Source organism: Embiotoca jacksoni, unplaced genomic scaffold (assembly GCF_022577435.1).
Source record: "Embiotoca jacksoni isolate LCO1_2020_lvr unplaced genomic scaffold, fEmbJac1.0.p SCAF_5, whole genome shotgun sequence".
Classification (NCBI taxonomy): domain Eukaryota; kingdom Metazoa; phylum Chordata; class Actinopteri; family Embiotocidae; genus Embiotoca; species Embiotoca jacksoni.
In genome coordinates, this window is record NW_027185403.1 from 7,331,619 (window position 1) to 7,357,313 (window position 25,695).

The 25,695-nt window shown below is 42.8% G+C and overlaps 1 protein-coding gene across 1 annotated transcript; it reads right to left on the reverse strand.

The window, feature by feature from the left end:
• atg2a (autophagy related 2A) lies at positions 1 to 25,486 on the reverse strand. The gene is made up of 42 exons (XM_069170723.1): positions 24,945 to 25,486; positions 24,387 to 24,549; positions 23,481 to 23,630; positions 22,894 to 22,996; positions 20,261 to 20,405; positions 19,279 to 19,548; positions 19,099 to 19,198; positions 18,227 to 18,391; positions 17,607 to 17,749; positions 17,095 to 17,173; positions 16,618 to 16,867; positions 16,147 to 16,288; positions 15,798 to 15,896; positions 14,974 to 15,129; positions 13,932 to 14,205; positions 13,428 to 13,500; positions 12,713 to 12,887; positions 12,462 to 12,604; positions 11,981 to 12,102; positions 11,637 to 11,794; positions 11,115 to 11,247; positions 10,760 to 10,944; positions 10,598 to 10,678; positions 9,541 to 9,647; positions 9,331 to 9,423; positions 8,896 to 8,966; positions 8,273 to 8,349; positions 7,521 to 7,691; positions 7,129 to 7,255; positions 6,495 to 6,718; positions 6,152 to 6,381; positions 5,877 to 6,009; positions 5,163 to 5,384; positions 4,859 to 4,960; positions 4,296 to 4,380; positions 3,855 to 4,008; positions 3,581 to 3,650; positions 3,362 to 3,444; positions 3,083 to 3,204; positions 2,817 to 2,971; positions 2,461 to 2,619; positions 1 to 1,833 (listed from the first exon to the last, which is right to left on the reverse strand). The coding sequence occupies exons 1-42, from the start codon at positions 25,113 to 25,115 to the stop codon at positions 1,597 to 1,599; spliced, it is 6,102 nt and encodes a 2,033-aa protein (XP_069026824.1). The 5' UTR covers positions 25,116 to 25,486; the 3' UTR covers positions 1 to 1,596.
• Between the last annotated feature and the right edge of the window lie 209 nt (positions 25,487 to 25,695).

Below are 25,695 nucleotides of genomic sequence, written 5' to 3' on the forward strand. Positions count from 1 at the left end.
AAAACAGCAAAAAGTGTTCAGTTTTTATACTCAAATTTTTTAATTTTTGTATTAATTTTGTATACTCCGTGTTTTTGTATTATACAGGTCATTCATACAGTTTATGATATAGTAAATAGTAATTACACACAAGTGGTGTAACAAGCATCGACCTGTCACCTTCAGACATGCATCATGCGCACACGCAAACACGCACTCTCTCATTCACGGTTACACACACACACACACACACACACACACACACACACACACACACACACGAGGGACACATATCCCTTACATTTATTAAACGGAAAGATAAAAATGTAAAACTTTTTTTTTTTTTTTTTTTTAAACACAAAACCTCCTAATCTTTCCTCCTCCTCTGTCACCAGATTCGCATCCTCCCAACTCTTATTATGAAAACGAGTATAACAATGCTTATGCTTTAAAAACAAATAGGGAAACATAAAAAAATTGCAGGAAGGCAATTAAAGATGTGGGCAAAGCCTCCACCATTAGACTCTTCATGGAAACAGAAGCATAGATGAGCTGTAACGCAGATACGAGGACCACTGACTGACGGCAGCTTGCAAAAGTGTGAAGCTTTAACAGAAACCAATGTGCTACAGAATTTAGAGGCTTAATGTGATCCGTTGTTTTTATTCAGTCAGGTATGAGTATAATCCAGTACGTGTTAGTAGGTTAGTTGTGGGGAGGGTGCAAGTCTGAGGAAGGCAACACACACTACTTCAAAGGGCACTCTGCAAGGTTTATGGCACAAATAACAGCACTGAGGGAAGCAGGTGCGTAGTGGGACCGGAGCTAAACCAATCACATAGCGTTGTGTTGTGAAGTCAGGATGAAAACATCTGCCAACAACTGGAGGGCGTTAGCAAAGGACACTTCATTAAAAAAACAAAACTCTCCGTGTTCCCATTATGAGCACAAGTAGAGAAAAACCTATCAAGTCATTACACATGGCACCCAAGAAACTGATGTCTTCATTCTTTTGCCAGACATTTCTGAGATAAATTCATCCACTTTCAAAACACGACACACAATAAAGTTACTTGTTACGCTTCTGATCATTTCCCTTCTCCACGCACCGTGGAAGCAGGTGAACTCGCGCGAGGAGACACTGCTTTAAATCAGAATACAAAACAGTTTCAAGCAGAGTACATGCCCACAATCTGTGTCTTCCCCCTATGAACAAAGAGAACCTCGAGAGAATCCCATCTGCCCCTGGTTGGACTGAAATTAAAGCCGGCTGAGAGCGAGGGTGATATGTTTGCATTAACAGTAAGGAACATCTGCAGACTGGTGTGTTACTGAGGGGACGAATATGAGAAGAGCTCTTGCTGAATGCAAAATAGAAGAATTAAATCTGCTGCGTCCATGTATGACTGAGCCACGTAAAACACTGGGTGTCAGTAACTGCAGTAGTAGTTAGTCATTGTTTTTGCATCGGAGCGCACACTGACTCTCATTAGTCCACACATACATACAAATACACATTCAACCCCTTGATTCCCGCAGCTGAAACTTTCATGAATCATAATCACCCACATACATGTACACACACTCATTTTCTCACACAGACACAAAAAGCTGTCCTCATTCTTGGGTCTCGTCTGTGCGCCACTTGAGGAAATCTTCTTTCCGTGCGTCTGGCTTGATCTGGTTCCGCATGCCACCGAGCAGGTTGGAAGTGGCTTCGGAGGCCACTATTAAGGGTCGGACCACGGTGGGCGGGATCTGCCTCAGGACGCCGCCCACGGCACCGGGGAGACCCTTCTGTTCGTGGCCACGGGATGCTACATCACACAGGGTCTGGGCCGTGTCAATCACTCCCTGGAAGGCAAAGAGAGAGATGGGATAGCAGATCTCGTGTTTCAGTGCATTTAAAAGACACATGAAGCCAGCATACTGAAGGTTATGCAGGAAATCTTATAGTCTATTAAGACATTAAATGTTTGGTCAACAAATATTTCCCAAATTCCTTCATCAGATTATTATTCATCAGACATTATTTTTTGTCCCAACAACAATCAAATTTTCTCACACAAATTTTTGACTAATTTCACTCCCAAATCAGACCAGTCACTGTTTCACTACACGTCTTTTTTTCCTACCCTCCCCACTGTTGACAGCACATGTTCGTCATGCATGCATAATATGTAAAGAGCCGGTGACCTCTGAGCCAGCTGTTTTGAAAACAGACCAGATGTGGTTCAAAGTTATGAATAAGGATCCAAGCACAAAGTAGAGACTTTGCTAAGAAACTGCTTTTTTTCATAAGAAATAAAGCTGCAGAAATGTTCCCTAATCCCAGGGCATGCTTTTGTAAAGTGGATTTTCTCATATAATCAGATCACTATAAAAAAAACAACAATAACCGTACAGTTACAATGTGAACTGAAAGATGAGCTTAAAGAAGAGCCCATTGTCAATTTTAAGAGGCTAGGTTTAAGGACGCACCTCTCTGACGGTGTCATAGGCCTTGGCTACTCCTTCTCGGAGGTCTGCAGGCTGGGCGGCTCTGCGAGGCCGGCTGGACGGGGCCCGGCCCTCGGTGATGGCGTAGCGATGCAGGGGCGGCGTAGGAGACAAAATATCGTACACGGTCTCGGCTGTGGCCTGTCAGAGAGGTAAACAGACACCAGAAGAGTTAACGGGATCAAATACTTGAGAGCCAACGATTCTGAAATCCTTCAACACATTTGGACATAAAAAATGAAGACAAAGATTTTGTTTGTTTCCGTGTTCTCCAAAACAAATTTTGATCATTTAGCTCTTGTATAACGTTGACTGAAAGTCCTTTACAGAATAAGTACCTGGATGGCCTGCACCAGCCTGTTGCTAAGCTCCAGAGCAGCTGACGCTGTGGAGGTACCGAAAGACGCTGCCCCCCTCTGGAGACCTCGAATAATGCGCCCATCCTTCCTGTACTGCTCGATGGGCAACCAGAACAGATCCCTCACTCCGTGGACTGCACAAACACACCGAGATGGAAAAGGAAATGAACGAAGAGATAAAGCAGATATAAAGAACACAACAGTGACAACGCAAACAGTGTGTGGAGCAGACACAAACAACTTACACAGCTGGACGACCGAGTGCATGGGGCCGACACCTCCCAGAATGCCTGGCAGCTGATTCTTCCTGATGTCTGTGAGCCACTCGGTGACGGCGTACTGAATCACTTTGTCTACACCGAGGAGACTGGAAAGTGTTGCAGAAGAGAGACTAAGGACTGAGGGAACTAGAGACTCTCTAAACTACTGAACACTGAACAGTTTTGGGCCACTTACAAATGGCCACAAAGATAATAAAATTGATTTCATGATGTTTGCTCTGGAGGAGGGGTGTGTGTTTCTACCCATGTCTGCAGCACAGCCTCTTCAGCTTCAGCTCAGAACAGTTTAACTGGGCCAGACCGATCAGAATCCCGGCAAACGTCCCCTGAGATACAAAGAGTAGGAAAGAGTGTGAAAATACAAAGTAATTTACTGACTGAATACTCAGAAATCTTACAGATGTCTTTATTATAATTTTCTGCTCAGGCCAAGTGAGATAATATGTTTGAATGACCTCTCACCTGCTCAATGACGACATGTTTGCCTTGATAGTCCAGCCAGATAGGCACTTCAGAGGTGAAACGAAACTCCCTGAAAAGGACAGAAGGAATAAATAGTGAACTTATTGATCAATAATTTAAACCTATATTCATCTTGACTGGCAGTGCATTTTCTCTTCTCTTAGCATGTTTTGCATTCTTACCCTTTAAACCACGCTTAGTTTTTCTTAAACTTAAGTATATTCACAACACAGAAAAACCACTGAAACCTCCTGATGAACCCGTGTCTACATACCGAAAGTAGATTGGCTGGTCAGAGGAGGTGGTGGAGCCAGCAGAGGAGGAGCTCTGCTCGCTGTAGGTAGTTTCCACTGAGGCTGTGAGGTCAGGTCCCAGACCAGCAGTTGCCTCTGCCTCCTCAGACGTCTTCTGGGAGGGATCTGCCTTCACTGAGAAAAAAACGAGATATACAGAAAATACAAATCCACCAGAGCTTGTGTTAAAAAAAAAAAAAAAAAAGGACACAAAATGAGGTAATAACCCTCAAAATGATCTTGAATAATCCTTTAAACATGTTTTGCAGCCAGTAAATTTGAATCGTAAAAAAAGTAGTCCAGCAAATAAAAGAAGCCAGCATGGTATGGATTTTAATAAAAGCTTAACATGTATCTATTATCAAGTATTAATGATAACAAATACAGCAAAGAATCAAAAACCATCCTTTAAGAGAGCTCACCTTCAGCTGCAGGGTCCACAGGCAGGTAAGGGTTAACAGAGGAAGCGAGATTACTGAAAAAGTCCTTCAGGAAAAACAGTGCATCCTGAAGAAGAGACGGGGGAAAAAAAGGCTGCTTAGTTGTCTACAGGAGCAGCACAAACTACTAATTCTGGTTCAAATGAGTGGTGCCAAATGATCAATATGCTACAAAGAAACTTGTGACACGAGTAATGGCTCATTTCGCCTGGGATAGTGAAAATTGGGTAATAAAAAGGTTCATTATTTAGAGCAGAGATTTATTGCTTGTTGTTGATCGACTCAAACTACTTTTTCTTTTATTTATTATCAATCATAACTGATAAACAACACTATCTACAGGTAACTGTTATGTGTTTTCTCCAATCTGACAGTTTTTTTTACATTAATATTGAAAATCCTTTTTGCATTCACAGTCATTTGTTTCTTGTAGAGCTGAAGCATCCACAGAACAGCTTTGAATAAAACAGAAAGTGAGATCAAAACCTAACAGCTGCTGTTGGCATCTCAACATGTTGGGATTTAGTCCCTAAAGGTGGAGTTACCTGGTCAATGTTAAGTCGCAGCGGCAGCAAGCTGACCCGAAGACAGCACTCTGGACCACCAAGACCAGACTCTGGACACACCTTCAGGGCCTTCACAGTCAGCTGCAACAAGGACACACACTATCAATATCACAGGACATGATCAATATTTATCTTCCATCATGAAGAAGCCCTCTCACTCCTCTCCATCTAATACTTCTGGCCTCCCTAAACATGTTTTATTAAAGCTATGCCAAACAGTGGTTGTACTCATTTTACCACGACTGTACACGATGCACAACGGCCGTCCTCTCCCCTTTCTCACCATGTTGGAGTGCGCTCGGCGGGGCATGCTCTCGCTGGTGTAGAGGTAGAGGAATTTGTTGATTTGCGAGGAGGCCAGTCGGTCTCGAACCTCCAGCTCCTGGACGATGAACACCTGCCTTGAGAGGAGCTGCTCGCCACCGGGACCGACGCCGATGGCAGCTGGAGCATCCCCGTCCAGCCCCACTACTGCCACTGGGTAGGACTCATGCTGGAAGGACACCTGGAGGACAGAACAGGAGGCAAACGTGTTGAGGAAGAGGCGCTACACTGTAAAGTCAAGGGGTGCAATGGTGAGTGGTTGCATGTCACTGGATCTTTGGAAAATATATTAATGCTGTCTAAGTGTATAAAAAATATGCATGACGATATCAAATACATCAAATATTAGGCAAAAAAATATAAAAAAACAACAACCAATAAACCAATCATGTCAATTCAGCGCGCGCGCACACACACACACACACACACACACACACACACACACAATGTTGTAAGAAGTATTCAGACCTTTTACTTAAGTTAAAACAGCAATACACGAGTGTAAAATACATTACAATACTTCAATGTAAAACAGCATTGTGCTGTTATAAATGGAGCCAATTTAAGCTCTTCTAAAAACTGTTATTGTAATTGTAAAATGAGTAATTTTATAAAATCAATATATAAAAGTTAAAAAGTACTTTATTTCTCTCAGTTAAGTGCACCAGTATACCTTGGTGAGCTGGATCTCCATCAGTAGTGTGTGCTGACGGCCATTGCCTCCGGCCCAGCGCCAGGAGTTCTGGGGACGGGAGGTGACGGAGCGAGACGGAGATCCACGAACTCCGGCAGGGACCGAACGACCCCTGCATGGAGGCACAGAGAGAGTGAGGAGGACAGAGAAAATATGAAAGCAGTAGGAAAAAAAAAATCAAGAAGCAACGCATACACAAAAAAAACTCTTTAATGAATATGTTATATGATAAACCAAATTTCTGTGCGTGTCACCTGTTTGTGTTCTGGGCGTGTATAGACATGGGTTTGCCGCCGAAGTCCTTGCCTCCGTAGAGATGCCAGACCACAGAGATCTCCCGCAGAACCACTCTGCTCTGCGGCACCGGGAAGCGACTCGGAGCCCGGAGCAGGTCTGAGCTGCCCCGGGGCCGGGAGAAGTGGCTGTCCTTCACCCTGATGGGCCCCTGGGACAGCACCGTCACCACGGGCTCCCCGTCCCTAGGCTGCAAATAACCCATGCGCGGATATTTTGTGAGTGAGCTTACAGATTCTGAAATGGAGTCACATCATGAGGGAACATGAGAAAACAGGAGCACAAAGACAATGAGAGACTCACAGGGATGCCCATGCCGGGAGCCTCAAGGATGCAGAAGTCATCATTGTCTGTGGAGCCCTCGGAGCCTTCCTCAGACATCATATCTGCCTGTGCCTCCGTTGCGGTAACAACCAGTCCGTCCAGCTCAGAGTCCTCCCTCTGAAGGACAGAGGGGCCGTGCTTTGAGGCTTCACCAGGGAACAGGTACACAGAGACCGGCGAGCCTCTCGGCACCGAGGGAGAACCTGGACGAACGCAGAGAATCCATCAGCCAGTTTAAGAAACCCAAAACAACATGCAAAGATTAGCTGAGGTATACACACTCTACTCTTTCCACAAAGTGATTCAAAACCTCCTGAACATGTTCACCGTGTTCACGTTTAGAAATTACACCACTTGTCTTACTTCAGATTTGTTTGCAGTGATAGTTTGAAAAGAAAACTGAAGAATCCAAGATCTCTTAAAGTCACTCTATTAAAACAATGACTAAAGGCAGTCTTTTAAAATACATTGTGCAAAGTGCGATTGATCGGGGACTCAAAACTTTCCTGTCTAATGTCTGCAGAGGAACTGACTGTGTAAAGTGAATCTGTGCGAACAACCCTCTTCACAAGGAATCGGGTGCATAAAAGAAAACAGATGAAATCTGCGTTACCGGGTTCTAAACTCTCTTCTCGGTGGCTCTTGTCTGTGTCGATTAAGGCGTCAGCCAGGTCATACTGATTGATCTCAGCGGTTTCAGCAGGAGGGCAGGGAAGCACTGACGCAGGACTTTCTGACAGCTAACGGGACAGAATATTATACAGACATTAGATCGTTTTATCCCAGCTTCATATCACTGTTCAACAGTTATTGCCCCTTCTCTTCTTACATGCAGTTTGACAACCTTACTTAATTCATATATATTATTTTCTGGGTTACAGTTTTATTTTCTGTAGGCTTTTAATCCAAAGTTTTAGATAAACACACTGTAAAACCCTCTGAGGGAAATAGCAAAGCCATTATTAACTCAGAATTTTAATTCTTCAGTGAGAGCACAGGCCTTACTGGTAATTTCTGGCCAGCAATTTCGGTGGGTGAGGCGTGTCGTGGCGGGGGGTGCAGGTCACCCTGGGAGACCAGGTACTGCAGCAGATTGACGAGGTGAGCGCAGGAATCTGCACAGGTGTGGAGGTGGACCACGTTGTTGGAGCAACGCAGCTCAAAGAGAGGCTGAGACTGCAGAAGAGAGAGCGAGCACGGAGGAAACATTCAAATTAATAACAGGACAACCAGTAAAGGTGGTGACAGAGAGATGTGTTAGAGGAGGGAGGGCGGTACAAGAGATGGGAGGAGAGGGAAAAGATGCAACAAATATTATAGAGCAACATACAGTGGCGAATTCAGTCTGGGAGTTGCGACATTTCCTCCAAAAAGATGCACTTTTCTGCTCATTTTTCATGGCTTTAAATGTTAGAATTTGCATGTTTAATGCCTTAAAGGAGTTAAGAATATCAGCGTGATGGGAGCAGATCAAACAAACAACAAATTATGGAAATTATCAGTGGGACCTCATGTTTTTGTGTTTGGTTTTTTGAAAATATATCAGTTACTTAATAAAATTTAGCAAACATAAAAAAAAAGTGTAAATACACCCATCATACCGTGACAGTGTAAGTATAGAAAAGTAAATATATATATGTGTGTTCACACTTTTTCTGGCAGCGGTAGTCTCTGTTTTTTGTTTTTTTTGGTGCTATGCGTCGTAACTGTTAAATGTGAAGGTCACACAGGTATGTAAACTGTCGGCGAGCACTCACCAGCTTTCCCGTGTCACTGCCTTTCCATGTGGTGATGGCGAGCTCCAGCAGGTCAATGTCCAGAATACACACATAATCTGTGTGACGCAAACACACATGGTGGTGTTCATTATCGATTTGAGACAGATTCTGCTTTATGTCACTGACATTAAGTACAGAATCAACCCTAATATACGACCTCCTTTTACAAGCCAAGTGGGATTTCAAATTTCCATCTCAGCTTAAAGAGAAGCAACATTAACTGGTGGATGCAGCTGTTCTACTGTTAACTTTGAGTTTGACCAGTGTTCAACAGTGATTTTAATAACAGGAGTGATATCACTCACTCTCATCCTGACATCCTGACTCTCATCTCTAACAAACTAAACCGCCAAAACCAGCAACAATGATTTTAATTTTGCTGTCCTCTGTGACTTTTGGCAACTTGACAGATGACTTGGTCCCCCGTAAGTTTCTGCAGCTTCAGCTGAGACATGAGGAAACACGTTAGCCTAGCAACATTAGGGCTATAAGCAGCACACCCACTGCATGTTAAAGCCACCACAACTACAGCCATTCTCTAACAGTACACTGCGTACACAGTGTAGGGTAAGAGTAAACAAAGGTGTACCCATGTGTCTTACCTCTCCTCAAGTCCACGGTGTCAGTCTCACATTTGTCAGAGAGGTAGAGAGCAGAGTCATCCAGGATGAATCTGACCACAACACAACAAATGAACTCACACAAAGCTTTTATACTGTTATTCACATATACTTTTATACAAAACTGGCAGCAACATTTGTATTATTTACTGTGTTCACTAACATTCCAAAAATATTAAATGTTAAGATTAAGTGGGATGTTATTTCAATATTTGTTTCATTGAACCCTTTCCATCCTGGAGGTCCCCGTCGAGACACTTATTAAATCTTCCAAATTTCATTTATCCATAGTTGGCCTTACAGTTCTGCAGCTGCCACTGACTGAATTTGGGGAAGTTTTTTCAAGTTTGAAACCTAAGAAAACAGCCCAGGGCTTAAGGGGTTAATGGATGATGTTCAGTCAGAGGTGAACCATACCTGAGGTGGAAGGTGGCAGTGTCTACAATGATATTACTGGACAGAGAGAAGGACTCTGCTGTGAACAACATTCGCAGGGGCAGATACAGAGGTCTGGAAAACAGAAAAACAGACAATGAGGGTTAGCAAACACACAGGAAGCACAAATATATTATTTACATATTATTTTACCACAGGAAAAAAACTGGTTTTTAGGTATATATATTGAACCTGTAGTCAACGGCACAGGTAGCGAGGTGTGTATGCAGGATAGTAATGACGGCCGGTGATGTGTATCCCAGAATGGGATCATCAATGACATCCAGGAAGTCAACCAGCTGAAACAAACAGATACAAAAAGACTCAGTTGGCAACAAATACAATCAAATCAATTCATTTGATTTTAGTGAGGAGTGTTTGTATTTTTCTGCCCAATCCAAATGATTTAACCGACAAATAAAACACAATTGCTACAATAACAGAACAGGCTGAAGATATATCTGGTTATTCAATTTGCCATATTAAATCATATTTTACAAGCTACAATGTAACAATATATGCTTATTATGTCTTGGAGCAAGACAGCTGCTCTGAGTACTTGTGAGGGAAAGCAGACTAATAACAGCTCTGAGTATGATAATACCAGATCATCTAGTCCAAGATGTCTGGATTTCTCGTTCATGAAAAAGATAAAAATTCTATTCCGTGTCCAACCACACATCAGTTATGTTGTGTATCCATTCCCCATGAACCACATCTACACAAGTTATTTACAGCACTTTCCACATCACTTTTAAGTCCCCTGAAACAAACGCCTGAATGATGTACCTGCAGGTAACACAGTGTAAATACTTGCAAAAAATAGTTCAATATCAAATAGTAGAAGGACAACAAAGAGTGTGTCCAGTTTAGCAAGCTTTATTTAAAATATAGAATGAACTGTGAACTCTGGTCCGTGGATACCAGAGAAATCTCACTCTCTCATATGCCACATTCATATATTTCTATTTCTTTTTATGCATGTGGAATGTGCAAAAATGTTGGTCTACAGTGAAAAGAAACCATTTTGAGGGTCCGTTGTGCACCACAACACCCAGACAAATTCCTTGCATGTGAAAACTTACTTGACAATAAATCTGATTCTGACAGCACAACATTAAATCTGACATTTGTCTCCAAGACAGCCCAAAATTGCTCCAGTTGCAGGGTACATTGGCAGTAAATGAAGTTCTTGGAGGGATTTTGAGATTATCTGAAAGACGGTTTGTTTTATTTCACGGCTTCTTACCTGCTCATGCCAGCTCTGGTTGGTCTGTGTCATGTAATGTCGCATGGTGGCACCTTGAAGTCGAAGAGCAACAAGGAACTCCTATAAAGAGACACAGAACAAACTTAAGTTTCATGTCAAACTTTTAGCAGCTACAATATTAGCCATGTGAGGAGGACGTACCTTGACGTTCCTTTGGAGGTCCAGCGTGATTTTGATGGCGGTGGACAACATCTGTGGTGCCCCCTCCCGGCCGCTCACACTGCTCACCCCCACCTCTGTGGGGTAGATGGTAGGGTCCAAGTGCTTTGGGGGAGTAAAGTTGGGCATTTCTAACCGCTGCGGGATGGGGGTGTCTTTCACTATAGCTGTGTTGGTGTGGAATGAAAAAAAAAAAACGAAAGAAAAAAAGCGTTTGGTAACCCAGAACAATTTCTTACATTTATACTTGCCAATACATTTACTTGATAACAATTTAAAGAGGACAATCTAAATCATGTTGAAATTAAATGTCTGTAAATAAAACCCCGATGTGCACCTCGATGGAAGAGCTCCACTCGTCTGCTCTCCAGACACAGGAAGTTGAGATTGGGTTCATTTTGATGCTGCGCCACACTGAATATCTTCCCCCCTTCTAGATCAAGCACAATTTCCCCATGACTCAAGTCCTCCTGAATCAATGAAAGACAATGGAAGAAGTTAAGAAACACACAAATTACTTAATGAAAAATGGCTGCAGGTGGTGTGGTGTCTGACCACATTTTCATCCATTATCTGTTTATACAGCAGCCTGTCCACAGTACGAGTTATAGTTAATGACAAATACATCAATAAAGACTTATCTGCTTACAAATACTTTATAATCTAGTTCTAAACATTCATTACATTTTATATACCGATTGTAAATGCTAAATGGGGGGACTCAAATTAAGTGTTGCTCAAACCATAAGTACACTTTTTAAAAATGTATTCATATTCATTTTTTAAGCAGTTGAACTCATCAGTGCCATCGTTAAATTATTTTTTATCTAATACGACATCGAGCAGCCACCTGGCTCACCTTCTTGTCTGTTCTGGCTTGGAGGCGACCTTTTCCAATAATCACAGTGAGGGAGAGGAGGCTGAGGTTGTGGTTGGGGCGAGGAGCCGCCTGCTGCGTCCTTCCATCTGAATCTCTGGCCAAATAGAACTGAGGTTCATCCTCTTCTGAATCAGAGTCTGTGGCAGAGAGAAAACAGAGAAAAACACACTTTATTCGATTACTTTCATTCATCCATCAAGCAAACATCCTAATCCAAATACAATACAGAACCTAAAATAAGAGGTTTTGGCAGGTTAGTTGCTATTATGTGTCATAAATCTAGACTGTGCTTACGTTTTTCCATTAAAAGAAGTCAAACCTACCAAGTCTAAAAGCCGATTTGCAGAGCTGGAACTCGTCATGACGATGGCGGCTGTGGTTGGGACTGTGAGCTGAGGGGGGAGGAGGGGGAGGCGGCTCCCACATCAGCAGATCATTATTGATCCTTTTGGAAAAAGGGATGAGATGAGGGTTATTTGTGAGGCAGGATTTCAGACCAATAAAAAGACAAAAAAAAGGAACAAAGCTGGAAGAACATGTAAATAACACAACTAATGTTAGTTCTACACGAACAACTGAACAACAAGAACAGCAGTATGACAGAAAGTGAAGAAATTATCTGATGTTTCAAGACTGATAAGGTGCATCTTGTAAGACCTGACCATAAGTGACCTTTCAGTACATTCAAATCTTGTGAGGTGAAAATGTCTTTGTATTTAAGACATTCTATTTAAGATCATTTAAAACATTCTCTAACTTTTTTAGGGGGATACGTGGATGATGTGAGCGGTGCTCTTGACGTACCTGTTGTAGATGCTCTGGAAGGCCTGTTTGCTGGGCAGGAGGATGTATGCCAGTGGCAGGCTGATGTCTACAGCACACTGACACTGAGCGACACACTGCTCCTGAAACTGACACATCTCCTCTGGGTCAGCCGGAATCACCATCTAAAACAAGGAAGGAAGCGAGATGACGAGGAGCGAGTTTCATCTAGAATCTATACACGATGGTTTGTAAAATGAGATGTTTTATTGTTTTTTTTTATGTCAGCACACCTCCTCAGTCTCGAACATGGTGCGGTTGGATGAAAACGGAGAGCTGGTTTTGTCTTGGAATTCACAGTGACTTTCGAAGAAGGCGGCCCCAAGGTCCCTGATGAGGCCCAGGTTCATCCCACTCAGACCTGCTGCCGGGCCCTGAGCCTCCCCTCCACGCACACGCACTGATATCCTGCTCACAGACACATAAGGACAGACTGTGTTTGAAAGGTGATGCTGGCTTGTGGTACAGTAGAACACAATTTTCTGTCTGATTTGATAAGCAAGAATGACCCAGTTTAGACAGGAAAAACATCCATTCATCTCTGAGAGACCTTCAGGACTGCGAGGTGCACATTTCTAGCAGATTACAGCATGAAGTTCAGTTTTTTGTGAATCATGCATCATCAATATTGACCTGAATATCTAAAATATCATCAGAGAAAAAGCTCCATGAGCCTGCCAAAAAAGAGTGCAAGTCTGTGACTGGTGGTTTTATCTATCACTGTATTTCATGTTTCTTTTTACAAGATTAAAGGTTTCCACACTGAGGACTGTCCTATTCTTACGTAATGATTTCTCAGGTAAACTTATCCAACACGACGGCAGTGTTTTTTACCCTCAAAAAGTCTCTTTCAAAAACAGATACTGGAAAAGGACAGGGTGTTGTCTTACGATCGGGGAGTTCATCCTATATTCAGGCCAGTACAGTGATTACTCTCAAAGAACTAACCTGGGCAGGGACTCACAGCTCTTCTTCACTCTGATACAGGGGAAAGAGCCTCCCTCCCAGCCCTCATATGATCCTGGGGAGACACAACACAGCCGTAAAATGATTTGTGTTCGAAATATCGACCACACAGGAATACATGCATCAGCAAAGTCAAACAGGGATACAGTCAGTACAGTACAGTCAGTAGTGAAGCCTTCAGAATAAAAATGTTGTACAGCTATATTACTATAAAATGACAGAAATCCTAGGGTCTGCATCATTTATAATGTTTGTAATGTGAATTAAGTTATAGCTACTCATAAAGAAATGCCATTATATTCACAATGTCAAGGGGCTGTCCAGGTTTTTCTAAAAATCAAACTTTCTAACTTAAGTCATTGGATGAAATGATTAATTAAACTGTTAAATAGGTTTTAATTGTCTTATTGTTTGGTTTTAAAACCATGGACTCCCTGGAAAATAGAAATATAAAGAGTGGGTTATTTCGGTTATGTGTTTTCCCACCGTGCAGGTCGGTGAAGGAGGCCTCCAGCAGCTGGGTGAGGCAGGGAGCCCATGGCTGTCCCGGGGCGGCCTGCTCGCTCTGGAGGTCCGGGGCCTCCTGGTGCTTCAGCTCCAGCTCCGTCAGCTCCAGCACCAGGGTCTCCTGGCGCACGGCCCTTTGGGTCGGCGGGCGACGCTTCGGGAGGGGCCGCAGGTCGGGGATGGGGAAACGAAGTCTGAGGACGGCGTGGGGGGACAGGAGGGTGAAGGAGGAGTAGAGCTCACTGCTCGGAGTCTGAAAGGAGAGAAAGCAGAAAAACGTCTGAGTTCATATTCATCAAAAGAAAGTCAGCTGAACATGGATGTTAGTAACCGATCCAGTCATAGAGTTACACAGAATCACCCCTGTAGTTAGCGTTGACCACTGTGAAGCTTTATGAGAGAGCTGGGCTGCTTAAGGCCGACTTGGGAAGTGCTTATTTACTCTTACGCCTGGCAATTTTGTTCATGTTTGTGTCAGCACAAATCGGATCAGTCAGACATGACATGATCACCTTTTGAAGTTATTTCCAAAAAGCTTTGGGTACTTTTAGTTTCCCATGGTGGTGGTGGTGGTGATGTAAAAGTTCATGACTCAGCATAACCAAACTGGCCTACTGAAGCCAAAATGGTTTTATGTGTTTTTCGAATGTTTTTTTTCTCAGTCCTGAGCAGTCTGATATGTATATAATTCAGAAAAGGTGCTTTATAAAATGCAATCACTGGACAAAATACAAAGCACTACCTGGTACATTCATTTGTTATTTATACTAGAATAAAATAAATAAATAAATACAAATAATTGTTGGAGAGTGCAGGTTCTTCTGTGATTTTCATTATAATCATATAGTGGGATCTACTCAAAATGAAGCATTGAATGTGCTGATTTGTGTTTTGAGGGGACTGTATTCCCCCCCGTGTTTCCTGGTATGTGTTTGAATTGGTTACATTTCATCTGATTTGATAACAGGTCTTCATTTTTAGGGTTTCCTCTTTTTTGTTCTAAATATACATGGGGCTCTACCTGTATGAGTCCTGATCCTGCAGTCTGTGAGGGACAGTAGCTGAAGGCTTTGCTGAGGCTCCCCAGGCGGCTGAGGATGTCCAGGTCCAGCTCGGTGCTCAGCTCAGCCAGCTCCACCCGCACTACACTGTCCCGCCGCACCACCCGTTGTTTACCCTGCCAACACACACAAATATGCACCGAACATGTTCAAAGATAAACTGATAAAATATTGTTTACAGTTCATATAATACAGTTTGTTTGATGACATTTTTTTTAAATTTTTTTTTTTTATAACTAATCAATATGACACTAAGGCACCTTTATAATAAATCAGACAAGTCAGAGACACCTCATCTTATGATTACTACTCGCTGCTTTACTTTTTAAACCCAATTTCAGTCATCGTCCTTCATTTTTCAGGTAGCTATTTTTCTCTCAGTGACTCGTGTCTGTCAACCACAAACACAAGTTCTTTTTATGGAGTGAAACGTATCCTGTGGAGTTTCTTACAGCTAGTGGCCAGAACAGAACGCTTTTTTGAGGAGAATGAGTTCATCACATTTGTTAGACCTCAAGGATACGCACTATGTGTTTTGGTGAGTGAAACCAAATGTAAACATAACCTCTATTTGTTCACAGCAACACTCCTTGGAGCACCTTTAACGTGGAACCACTTTACTACGACACAAAACACACATTATGTGAACTGCATAGTTTGGACACTGAAATTCAAACATAAAGACAAATACCATTTTGGGAAGATTTTTGGGAACTTTAGAGATGAGAAAGGTTTTGAACTTGAATGGGTCACAGATCAGGTCAGGCTTTGTATGAATGCGTACCTTCCGCAGGTGTTTTTCAGTGAGGCTGTAGTGTAGTTGGGCGCAGGGTCGGGCTGCAGCTCCAGCTGTGAACAGACCAGCTTTCTGGAACTGAAGCAACTGGAACGAGACATAGAGAGAGATACGCTGCACTCTGAAGTCTGCCTCAGGAGCTCGGTAAGAGAACTGCAAACATCACACCTTTTAATTACCTATTGTGATCACTTACTGATGTTACTGTTGACATTGTGATCAATATTGGCCACAGTAAAAATAAAATGACCGAATGTGAACGGATTAACAAACATTTAAATCTTTGCACAATGATATTATGCATTTTTTTGACATTTATACCCAAGAGATTTTCTACCTCGCAGTACTGAGGTTTTTCGTCCTCCCAGAGACACTCTAACACTTCCAGTCTGCTGAAGGAAAGGTCAGAGGTCACGGCCCGACTGTGGTGTCTCCCGCTCCGCATCTCACACGCAACCTGCACTGCTGCTCCCGTCAGTCTGGGAGAGAGGACGAAAGAAGAGAAAGAGAGTTCGAGAGTTTGAGAGGCTGAGCGATAGAGGCTTGTGGAAGGCCTCAACAATGTGTGAATGTGTTAATGTGCTCAGATGGCAAAAAGAGTGGGGTTGCAGCAGGATAAATGAAAAGCCGGAAGAAGAAACACATTCGCATTCCTCAATACCTACAAGGCGATTCTGAAGAAAGGGAACTTTAGAATCGTCAAGTGAATTATTTTTATATCTACGAAAAACTACAGGCCAAAAAGTACCTTTCGATCCGTGAGAAGCACATGAATTATAACTTAAAGAAGAAATGTGTGCTTTTCTACCTCAGATGGGAGTGCGGGCAGGCCTTGGCGAAGCCGCCTCTCAGATGGTGGAAGTCTCTCTCGCTGAACATGCTGTCTTTGAAGAAGACCAGCTCCCGGAAGAACACCTGAGACACTTGAGCCAATGACGTGGCTCCGTCAGACTTAGAGGGTGGGTCCTCCTGCAGCAGGGTCAGAGTGAGTCCACCGAGGGTCAGTCGCAACAAGGCGTCAGGCTTCAGCTGCTCTGCCTGGCCACTGTGCGAACGTCCTGCAAAGAAAAGGATTAAAGCTCAGTTCAGAGGGAATACAGAAACAGAAAACATAATATGAAGGCTTTCTTAGATATTATACAAAACTCAGGCAAAGTAAGAAAGATGTATCTGAAGATACTCTTTAAACTGAAGAATTACTAAGTCTGACTGAGTATAATTCTGAGAATAAACCAACACTTGATGTGTTCGACCTCATTTAAACTCTGTACTCAGCTGATTTTACCTCTGGTCCGGCTGCTGGCCGGCGGTAGACTCGAAAGGCAGCCTGGTACAGCATATCTCCTGGGACAGTTCACCATGCCCTGGCAGAGAAAATAAACGTGGAAATCAGGTTAACTGTGATTTGATGAAGGACAATTACAAGTTCCAGTTCTGTACTTGTTATTGTTCGTCAGTAAGAAAAAGAAGCTCACACATAATTCCATAAAATACTTTTGCACTTTTGCTACTTGTAAACGTTTGCACACTGCCCAATATTTAACAAGAAAACAGAAAAACAAACAAAAAACAATGAGACAAAGTAACAATGTACTAATACAATTCTAGGTAATCATACAAATATTGATTACAGAGAAATATATTGTAAGAATCTTTCAGCTGACAGCAACAGATACTCTATATTACGTGTGGCCATTGCCTGAGTGACACACACACACACACACACACACACACACACACACACACACACACACACACACACACACACACACACACACACACACACACACACAGTACCTGAGCAGACAGTGCTGCCGGCTGTGTGAGGCTGGCCAGACTGTGTGTGGAGGACTCCATGTCACTGTCTGACAGCTCGCTGGTGGAGCGGACAGATGTAACGCTGCTGCTCATCCCAGCAGGATACATAGAGTAAAACATTTCTGCAAGAGTGAACACACACACGCAGAGTGACAAGTTAAATACTACAATGTACACAAACGCTCCATCATAGCATGTTGCTGTAAGAAAAGCAGCTGCGGGAGTTTTTGTTCACACCTCCGGGAGTAATGAAATGCAGTTTACACAGCCAAGGCAAGAGGTGAGAATAATGACTATAAGCTGTAGGTTAAGTGTTTAGAAAAGCTCGATATTTATTTTGGAGCATTCAAAAAATATGGTTTACAAGTCTGTAAAGTTTCAATTTTCAATTAAAAGAACATCTTTTATCATCCAATAAAAGCCTGTTTTATGACTGAATGACATTTTTCAACATCAAAAACCTGAGTCTTTTTGAAATCTCTTCATAAGTATATTGCACATAAAACATCCGTGTCTGATGCCTTCAGTAGCAGCCCTACTGCAGCTCTGATGTTTATCAGGCAAACAGATTATAGGTGGACTTGTGCAGCTCTGTGTACCTCCATTCTCCAGGCCGGTGATGTAGGGCTCAAGGTCAGGGTCAGTTTCCCACTCCCTGTCTCTGGGACTGGAGCCCAGCTGCTTACTGAGGTCCTCCTCGATCATACGCAGGTCGTCTGAGTCTAAAGGACGGCTGTGTACTCCACCACACTTAGACTGTGGCTCTGCAGGAAGAGAGGAACAGGTGAATTAGATAGAGATCACGTGTGACACCTCACATTTATGAGGCATTTACAAAAGTCTGTGACCCTAGTGTTTAGCTCTGGGCGGCGGAGGAACAACCCAGACTCATTGTCTGTGTCTAAGTGTATCATTTCAGAGTCCTCGTGCCTTTAAAGGGCTCTACATTGTTCGTGTACTACTAAAGCTTATGGGCACGTTATTACCTTCTAGTTATGACACACACACAGAGAAGAGTGCACCCTTAATGGAAATTTGTGGTGTAATTTCATGATAAGGCAATAAGTTTTACTCATCATGAGCATAAATTAGAAATGAGGGAGAAATGAGTTCCTGACATTGCTCTCAGAGCAGCAAGGAGATCACAAAGTCATTTATTATAAAACTAATGTGAAGCGTAATGATCATTTCTTTACTGATGGTATCATAACAGCCCTCGCTCTGACCTGATTATACCTGGACTGATCACATTTTTAGAGAGAAATGTGAACTATTCACATAATTACTGATATACTAATCTGAGAGGATATAACAATATCAGATTCAGGCTCAAAACTTCTCTTTAAAATGTCAACTGTGGTCGAAGCTGTGTTCAGATCTGGACCATTCAAAAGTTAAACATAAGAAACAGGTGTAACGGAGCCCTGCACTGGTTTATGTACAGTACATCACACTGCTTGTTTTACTGTACCAGTGTCTATGCAGAGGGCAGCGAGCAGGTCTGTCAAGTGGGTTATTTGATCCGGAGACAGCAGCATGTGGACACAGCCCACCTTCCCATCCAACTCCAACTGAGGAGCAGAGAGAAGTCAGTATGAGAGCACAACTGTATTTTATGATCTCCTAGTTTACCAGAGAGAGCTGCACACACCTTTGGTCCAGGCAGCATGTCGTTCTGTTTGATCTTCACGGTGGTCTCGATGAAACCGGAGCAGCTTCCTATGAGCAATGGCTGAGAAGGAGAACAGGGAGGGGCTGCCAGGGGCTTAGCCTCTTCCTTCTCCTTCTCTTCCTCTTCCTCCTCCTCCTCTTCTTCCTCCTCTTCTTCCTCCTCCTCCTCCTCTTCCTCCACCTCATCTTCTTCCTCTTTTTCTCCTTCACTGGCCGCAGCTGATTCTGGGTGTTCCTCCTCAGGAGGACCCTAAAGGTAAATGAAGACACATCTTAAAGTTATTGTCAGTTTTGTTAGCAGTATGCTGGTACATTTGGTGCCAGTTTAATCTTGTGCAAAATAAACGTCAGCTCTGAAGAGAGAGCAGATCCAGACCAGTTTTCCACTCTGAGGCATAACGTACTGGTATTTCATATCATTAGCTGCAAACTGCCTCGGCTCGGGGCTGAAGTAAAAGAGTTTAAGTATCTCAGAGTTGTTCACTTGTGAGGGCAGGATGCAAAGGGAGTTTGAGAGGCATATTTGTGCTGTGTCAGCAGTAAAGCAGCTATCCTTTCTTCATTTGTTTGATAGATTGAGTACTTTATAGATTCCAAAGAGAAACTATGGTGTTACAGCAGTTCAAATAAATCCCCAAAACAATGATGGAGGTAAGAACAATGAAAGGCAAAATTATATGCAAAAACTGAATAGACCATATTAAGTATGAAATAAATAGAATAAAAGAAAGAGTAGACTAGAGACTAAAGGAGAGAACTTAGCTACACAATGTGCAGAATATCCACTCTTGTAAAGTTGAACACACTGGAGACAGAACATCTAAATCTGAATTATGATTGATCAACCACGTGTGAAGGGAATAACAAAGTGAAAAGAATCCAAATAGAGAAGAAAATAAACTACACTTGATATAAAGATTAGACATAAAGTATCCTCAGTGACACAGTTTGGTGTCCGTCACCTGTACTATGCCAGTGCTGTCGTAGAACAGCTGAACAGCGCTCAGCTGGAGGATCTTGTGCAGGAAGGCGGGCGGCTGGTGGATGTCAACAGGCACGGCAGTCTGGCTGGCTGGATCTCGCACTGCCTCATCAAAGTACTCCAGCCTGGAACAACACAAACACACACAGAAATAAATGTATTATTTCGTGCCATGACCAAATTAAATAAATAAAGGAAAAAGTGAAGATGATAAGAGGTGAGAAGAACAACTTTGCTGTTAATTTGCTTAATTTGAGAAAAACTACAGTGTCATCAGTGAGGCAGGAATCTGATCAGATGGTTCATGGAATCAACGACATACTGATCAGTGCATGTAGTGTCTAATATTTTGACATTATCTACCGCCTCAGTAGCCACGGTCTGCATCACAGAAGTAGACATATCAACCGGATCCTTGACCTCTCTAGAAGAGGTAATCCCACTACTAAAGCAGAAGCTTCCTTTAAAAAAAAAAAAATACTACATTCACTGGACTCTAATCACTTCTCCTGCTAAAATCAGCTCGTAGAGGGGGTTCTGGTCACTGACCACAGATCAGCCAACCTGAGCAGCTTTGTCAATAAGCCAGGAAAACAGAAAGGGTTCAACAGTGTCACATCAAAATGCCGACAGAGTCGCAGCACATGTGGGACATACAAAGGACGTAGGTTTGATTTCAGAAGTGTGGGTGGGTTATGAAGTTAAAAAAAGATTGTATAGTAATGTAACCCCACCTTAAATCATTTTTAGTTTTCTTTTATAGATAATACTTTCAAAGGATAATGTTGTATTTGCATCGTTACATCAAAGAGCTTTATTTTCATTTTAAAATGATGTCCTATAATCAAGTGTAAATAAAAAACATTAGATGTAATAATTTTTTTATGTTTTAAACTCTTTGTTTTCAGCCCCGAGTTGTGTCTGCAGGTGCTCCTTTCCACCAGCATACAGTGCCAACAGAGCAGCCGGGAAGTAGCCCGAGAGGTGAAAACCAGGGCAAAAAAGTCTGCAGATCTAGTTAAGCTTGTTGCTTTGAGAGCTCAGTAATAACTGAAGGCAGCTCAGATGAGGGTATCAACATTTTCATCTACTCAGATCTCCTCAAATCTGGACAGTGAGAGGAAAATGTGAAGAGAGATTTTAATATGAAGATTAGCTATAAAAACAAAGTAACAGGAGCTACCTGGTAATAATTCAAGAGAAACAGCAGATTAAGGATGACTGCATACTCGCTCAGCAACCCTTGCTTTGCAAATTGAGCACTAATATTGTCAGTGAGCACTATGCATTAAAAATGCATCACATCATCCAGAACAATAATCACTTTCTGTCTGGTGTGCTGTCCACGACAGCTGTGACTGAGGCCACATTATACATTCACCCATGTCATGGTCACAGACTCGCCCGTACTGCAGTTATTTGCAGTTGCTGATAAAACCCTGTTCAGGAGAGTGATCTCATCAATACTGAACCCGTTTGAAATGAGCTAAACACTCAGACTGTCTGACAATATAAAGCCAAGGAGTGCAAGTGTATAGCCGAGCAGGGGCCACTACTGCTTGTCTGCTGATGAGCAGAGAGAAGAAGAAATACAACTCTTGGCTTCCATTTTATGTTCCCTCTCCCCTGACAGTAACATTTGTGCTGATGTGGGAGTGTTATAACAGTTACTGAGAACAGAAAGACACACTTTTAGCACACTTGCCGGTGTAAGTGATGAAAAGTGAAATACAGAGCTTCACATTCGGTTTGTTTTTCAGTGTGTATCCCCTCTAACGAGGGCTGCAGAGTGTGTTTATGTCTTTATGACCGTGGACCATGTGTGTACAAAAGAGGGCCACATTATCATGGTATCCATTTGCTGGAAAAGTGAAATGAGGAAAGGTTTTCGCATATCTTCAGAAATGAGAATCAAAGGTGCAGAAAAAAAACACCTGCAGCATCGACATTTTTTTTTAAAACTCAACAGAAACTGGCTTTGATTTTACAAGTGATCTCACCTACAGTTAGAAATCCCTATGACCTAATATTTTAAGCCTTTTTAATTTATAATTATATCCACTTTACATGTCATTGCTCTGGTAAAAATAAATACACAGTTCAGGATGATGTCTTCACCCAAGGAAACAAAAGCAGAAATGAGGACAAGAGGAAGCATCACCAAGTCAGGGAACGATGAGTGCACATGTTGTATGCTTTGTAACTTTAGCATGAACTATATGCTCTGAAAACAAATGTCTTCTGTGCTGATCCTCATCGTATTTCTAGAGCAGTGGAATTCATTAAAAAGCAACTTAGGTTGGATTTTCTAAAACGGCATGATTGTCAAACGAACAGTAAAAGTGACCTTTGAAGTTGCTTTTCTAAATGCCCATTGAGCTGCTCTCTGCCAGCAGATTTCAGCTCCAAAACTAGCATGATTCATGCGTTTATGTTTTAGAGTTTGTTTCCATTAGTATTTTAAGATGTGATGAATACACTTACTCTAGTATTAACAAAGAGCAATTTAAGAGTAACGAAATGAGAGTCTTTGATTGGGAAACCACAGTCTTTCTCTTTTTCTCTGCAGCTCATTGTCTTTGAGCAAATTTTGAAAAGGAAGCTCCAACCCACCGTTTAATGTGCACTTCTAAGGCAACGCCTGTTTCCAGGTCCAGGGGCTGGTGCTCGATGCGGACGATAGTGTCTAGGAAGGTGACTTTAATGCGACGGAGGACTGCAAACACAGACGAGAAGAGAGACATGCAGAGGTTCATCAGCACTGATGACATCATTTCTAGCTGAGCTCTGAGCGTTTCGACAGAGCTTTTACCTAAAGGTACAGTGTCATGCCTGGTGTAGGAACTACAATACTAATTCCGTTTGTTGTCAAGTGGGGTAATGTACTACTGATGGTGAAGAAATAACTTTCCAAACACAGTGCATCTGGGTTTCTATTGTCTGAACAAATCTGCCCAGTCAAAACTGAACAAAGGTGAACTCTGACCTGTCAAGTCGGAGCTGCTTGAACATCAAAATGAAACCGGAAACACACGCTTCATTTAGTCCATTATTCAATTAAAGCAAATGGGAGACAGAGCAAATATTTGTATACTGGAAAATTAACATGATCATACCTTATTACTAACTGAATGCACATCATTACTGTGAGTGTCACTGTCCCTTGTAAACAAAGCGTGACAGATGCAGCTTTGACTCACCCGTCTCAATAGTTTGTGCAAACATCTCAAGTCCCTCCAGCGGGGCAGGCGGCTCCTCCGACGCCTCCGGGGGGTCCTTCAGGCACTCCTGAGCTAGCTGCATGCTGGAGGTCATGCTGGATGACCAGCCCTGGGAGTCCCAACCCCCACCTGAAGGGAAAACGAACCCACAAGGGATTCAATGATTTCTGTTCTTCAGGGCTTTGAGATCAGGCTAGCAGTGACCATTTACCCCCTTTTCTCTCTGTGTGGTTTAACAGCGGCAGAGTTATTGACATGTGTGGGACACTTGGTACATCCAACGTGAGACTTGGCAAACTCCACAGTATTAAACATAAATCTAACCCATTACCCATGAAGATTAGGGCTGCAGCAACCCGAGCTTGCTGTATACCAGTGCAGAACGGACAGGAAAAACCGATCAACCTAATTTATAGATTTTAAGAGTCTGGGATTAATTGTTTAATTTTTAGCTCCAATATGACATTAAATTAACTATTTGGGGGTTTTCTGGACTGTTGTTTTGACAAAGTAACGTAATGTATACGTGTCAGCTTGGGTTATTAAAAAATATAAAGAAAACAAATTTTAATCAGGTCACTGAGAGATTTGGCAGATTAATTGGTTGGTTGCAGTCCTAGACCAGTGGTTTGATTGAAAGAGCACATAAAAGGTCCGGACAGATGACAAATGGATCCTCAGTCACATCTTGACGTGTTTGGGAAAAATAATGACGAGTTTTTACAGTAGTCATGATTTTAGATCACACGCATCGAACTGGGTCTGCAGGGTCAGAGCTGATCATCCCGGTGTGACTGACTGATGCGCGTTTGATGTCCCAAGTAGAAAAACCCAAAGAGGAAATCACACAGATTGCGTAGAGAAATAGTTTTTAAACTAACTTACTGGTCCGGTACTTGGGTCGACATGTTATCTGAAGACCAGAAACTTCTAAGGTGCAGTGATCAGTCAGGAGAGCTTGCCAGGGGATGGTCACAGTTATGCTGCTCACAAAGCCATCCACTATCTCCAGAGGAGCCCCAAGAGACTCCAAAAGCTCATTGACCGCCTGCAGCAAAGAGGAAACAGTCAGTACGAAGTGAGGTAGAAATACAAAGAGAAAGAAATGGTTTCATTTTGTCGCATCACTCTGGGTGTAGACCTATAAAAGCAAAGGGCAAAGGAAGTGCTCAGCTGGCATGGCAGGAAAAAAATATCTCTCTCCAGGAACTTTAGACACCAGCAAGAGATCCAACTAATCTGGTCAGCTGGTGATGGGTTTCCCACAAGTGCATTTCCTCAAAGAAATGCGAGCTAGGCTAGAGCATGACGTTGGAGTTTGTTGTTGAACTTGAGTGCAGTTGCGAAAGAGTCGAGGGTGCACGAGTCCCGACAAAAACACTGCTGCTGTGGTGCAAAGTTGACAGCCAGCCACCCTCCCCTCTTCTCTAAAAACACACTCACCCACACATCGAGGTTGATTTCCTTGATGACCCCGCTGCCGTTGTACAAGTCCAAGCCCAGCTGGTCCAAGCTCAGTCGCTCCTGCAAAAAGTGACCGAGGTAGTGCTGCAGAAGGTACCGACAGGCCCGCTTCTTGATTGAGCCTGACCAGGGGAAAAGCCAGCGAGACATAGGGCCAGAGAGAGCGGGGAGAGGGAGCGAAGAGGCGGCGGAGGAGAACGAGTGCGAGTACAGTCCTCCGGAAACTGCATAACAGACTAAAACAAAGTGGTCATAAACAAGGAATGAGCCGCAGCTAGCTACAGAGGGCTAAGGAAGGGGCAAACCGTAACTTCTCCCCTTGGCTTGACACAAGAACTAGAAATCCTTTGTGTCAGGACCGACGACACTTCCAAGCTACTTGACGAGACGTTATTCCGACTGACTGCAGCTGCCTCGGCTCATATTTTCCGTACGTTTGTGTCGAATTGGAGCGACAGGTCCTGGTGGTGCGTACCTCTTGTTTCAGGGTTGTTTATTGTTATCATACGGCAACTGATGGTATGGTTAACGTACGTGCGTAACGCGTCATCGTGACGAAGGTAAAACTCGGAAGTGGGACATGACTATCCCGACGCCATCTTTGTAAGGTCAATAGAGTTTCGTGTGTAAATCTTGAATCAACGTTACACGTGTTAAAACTATTTTTTTCCCCCCTCAGATTTGAATTATTACATGTACAATTGCAACACATGTACGAGTACAAAGTCAA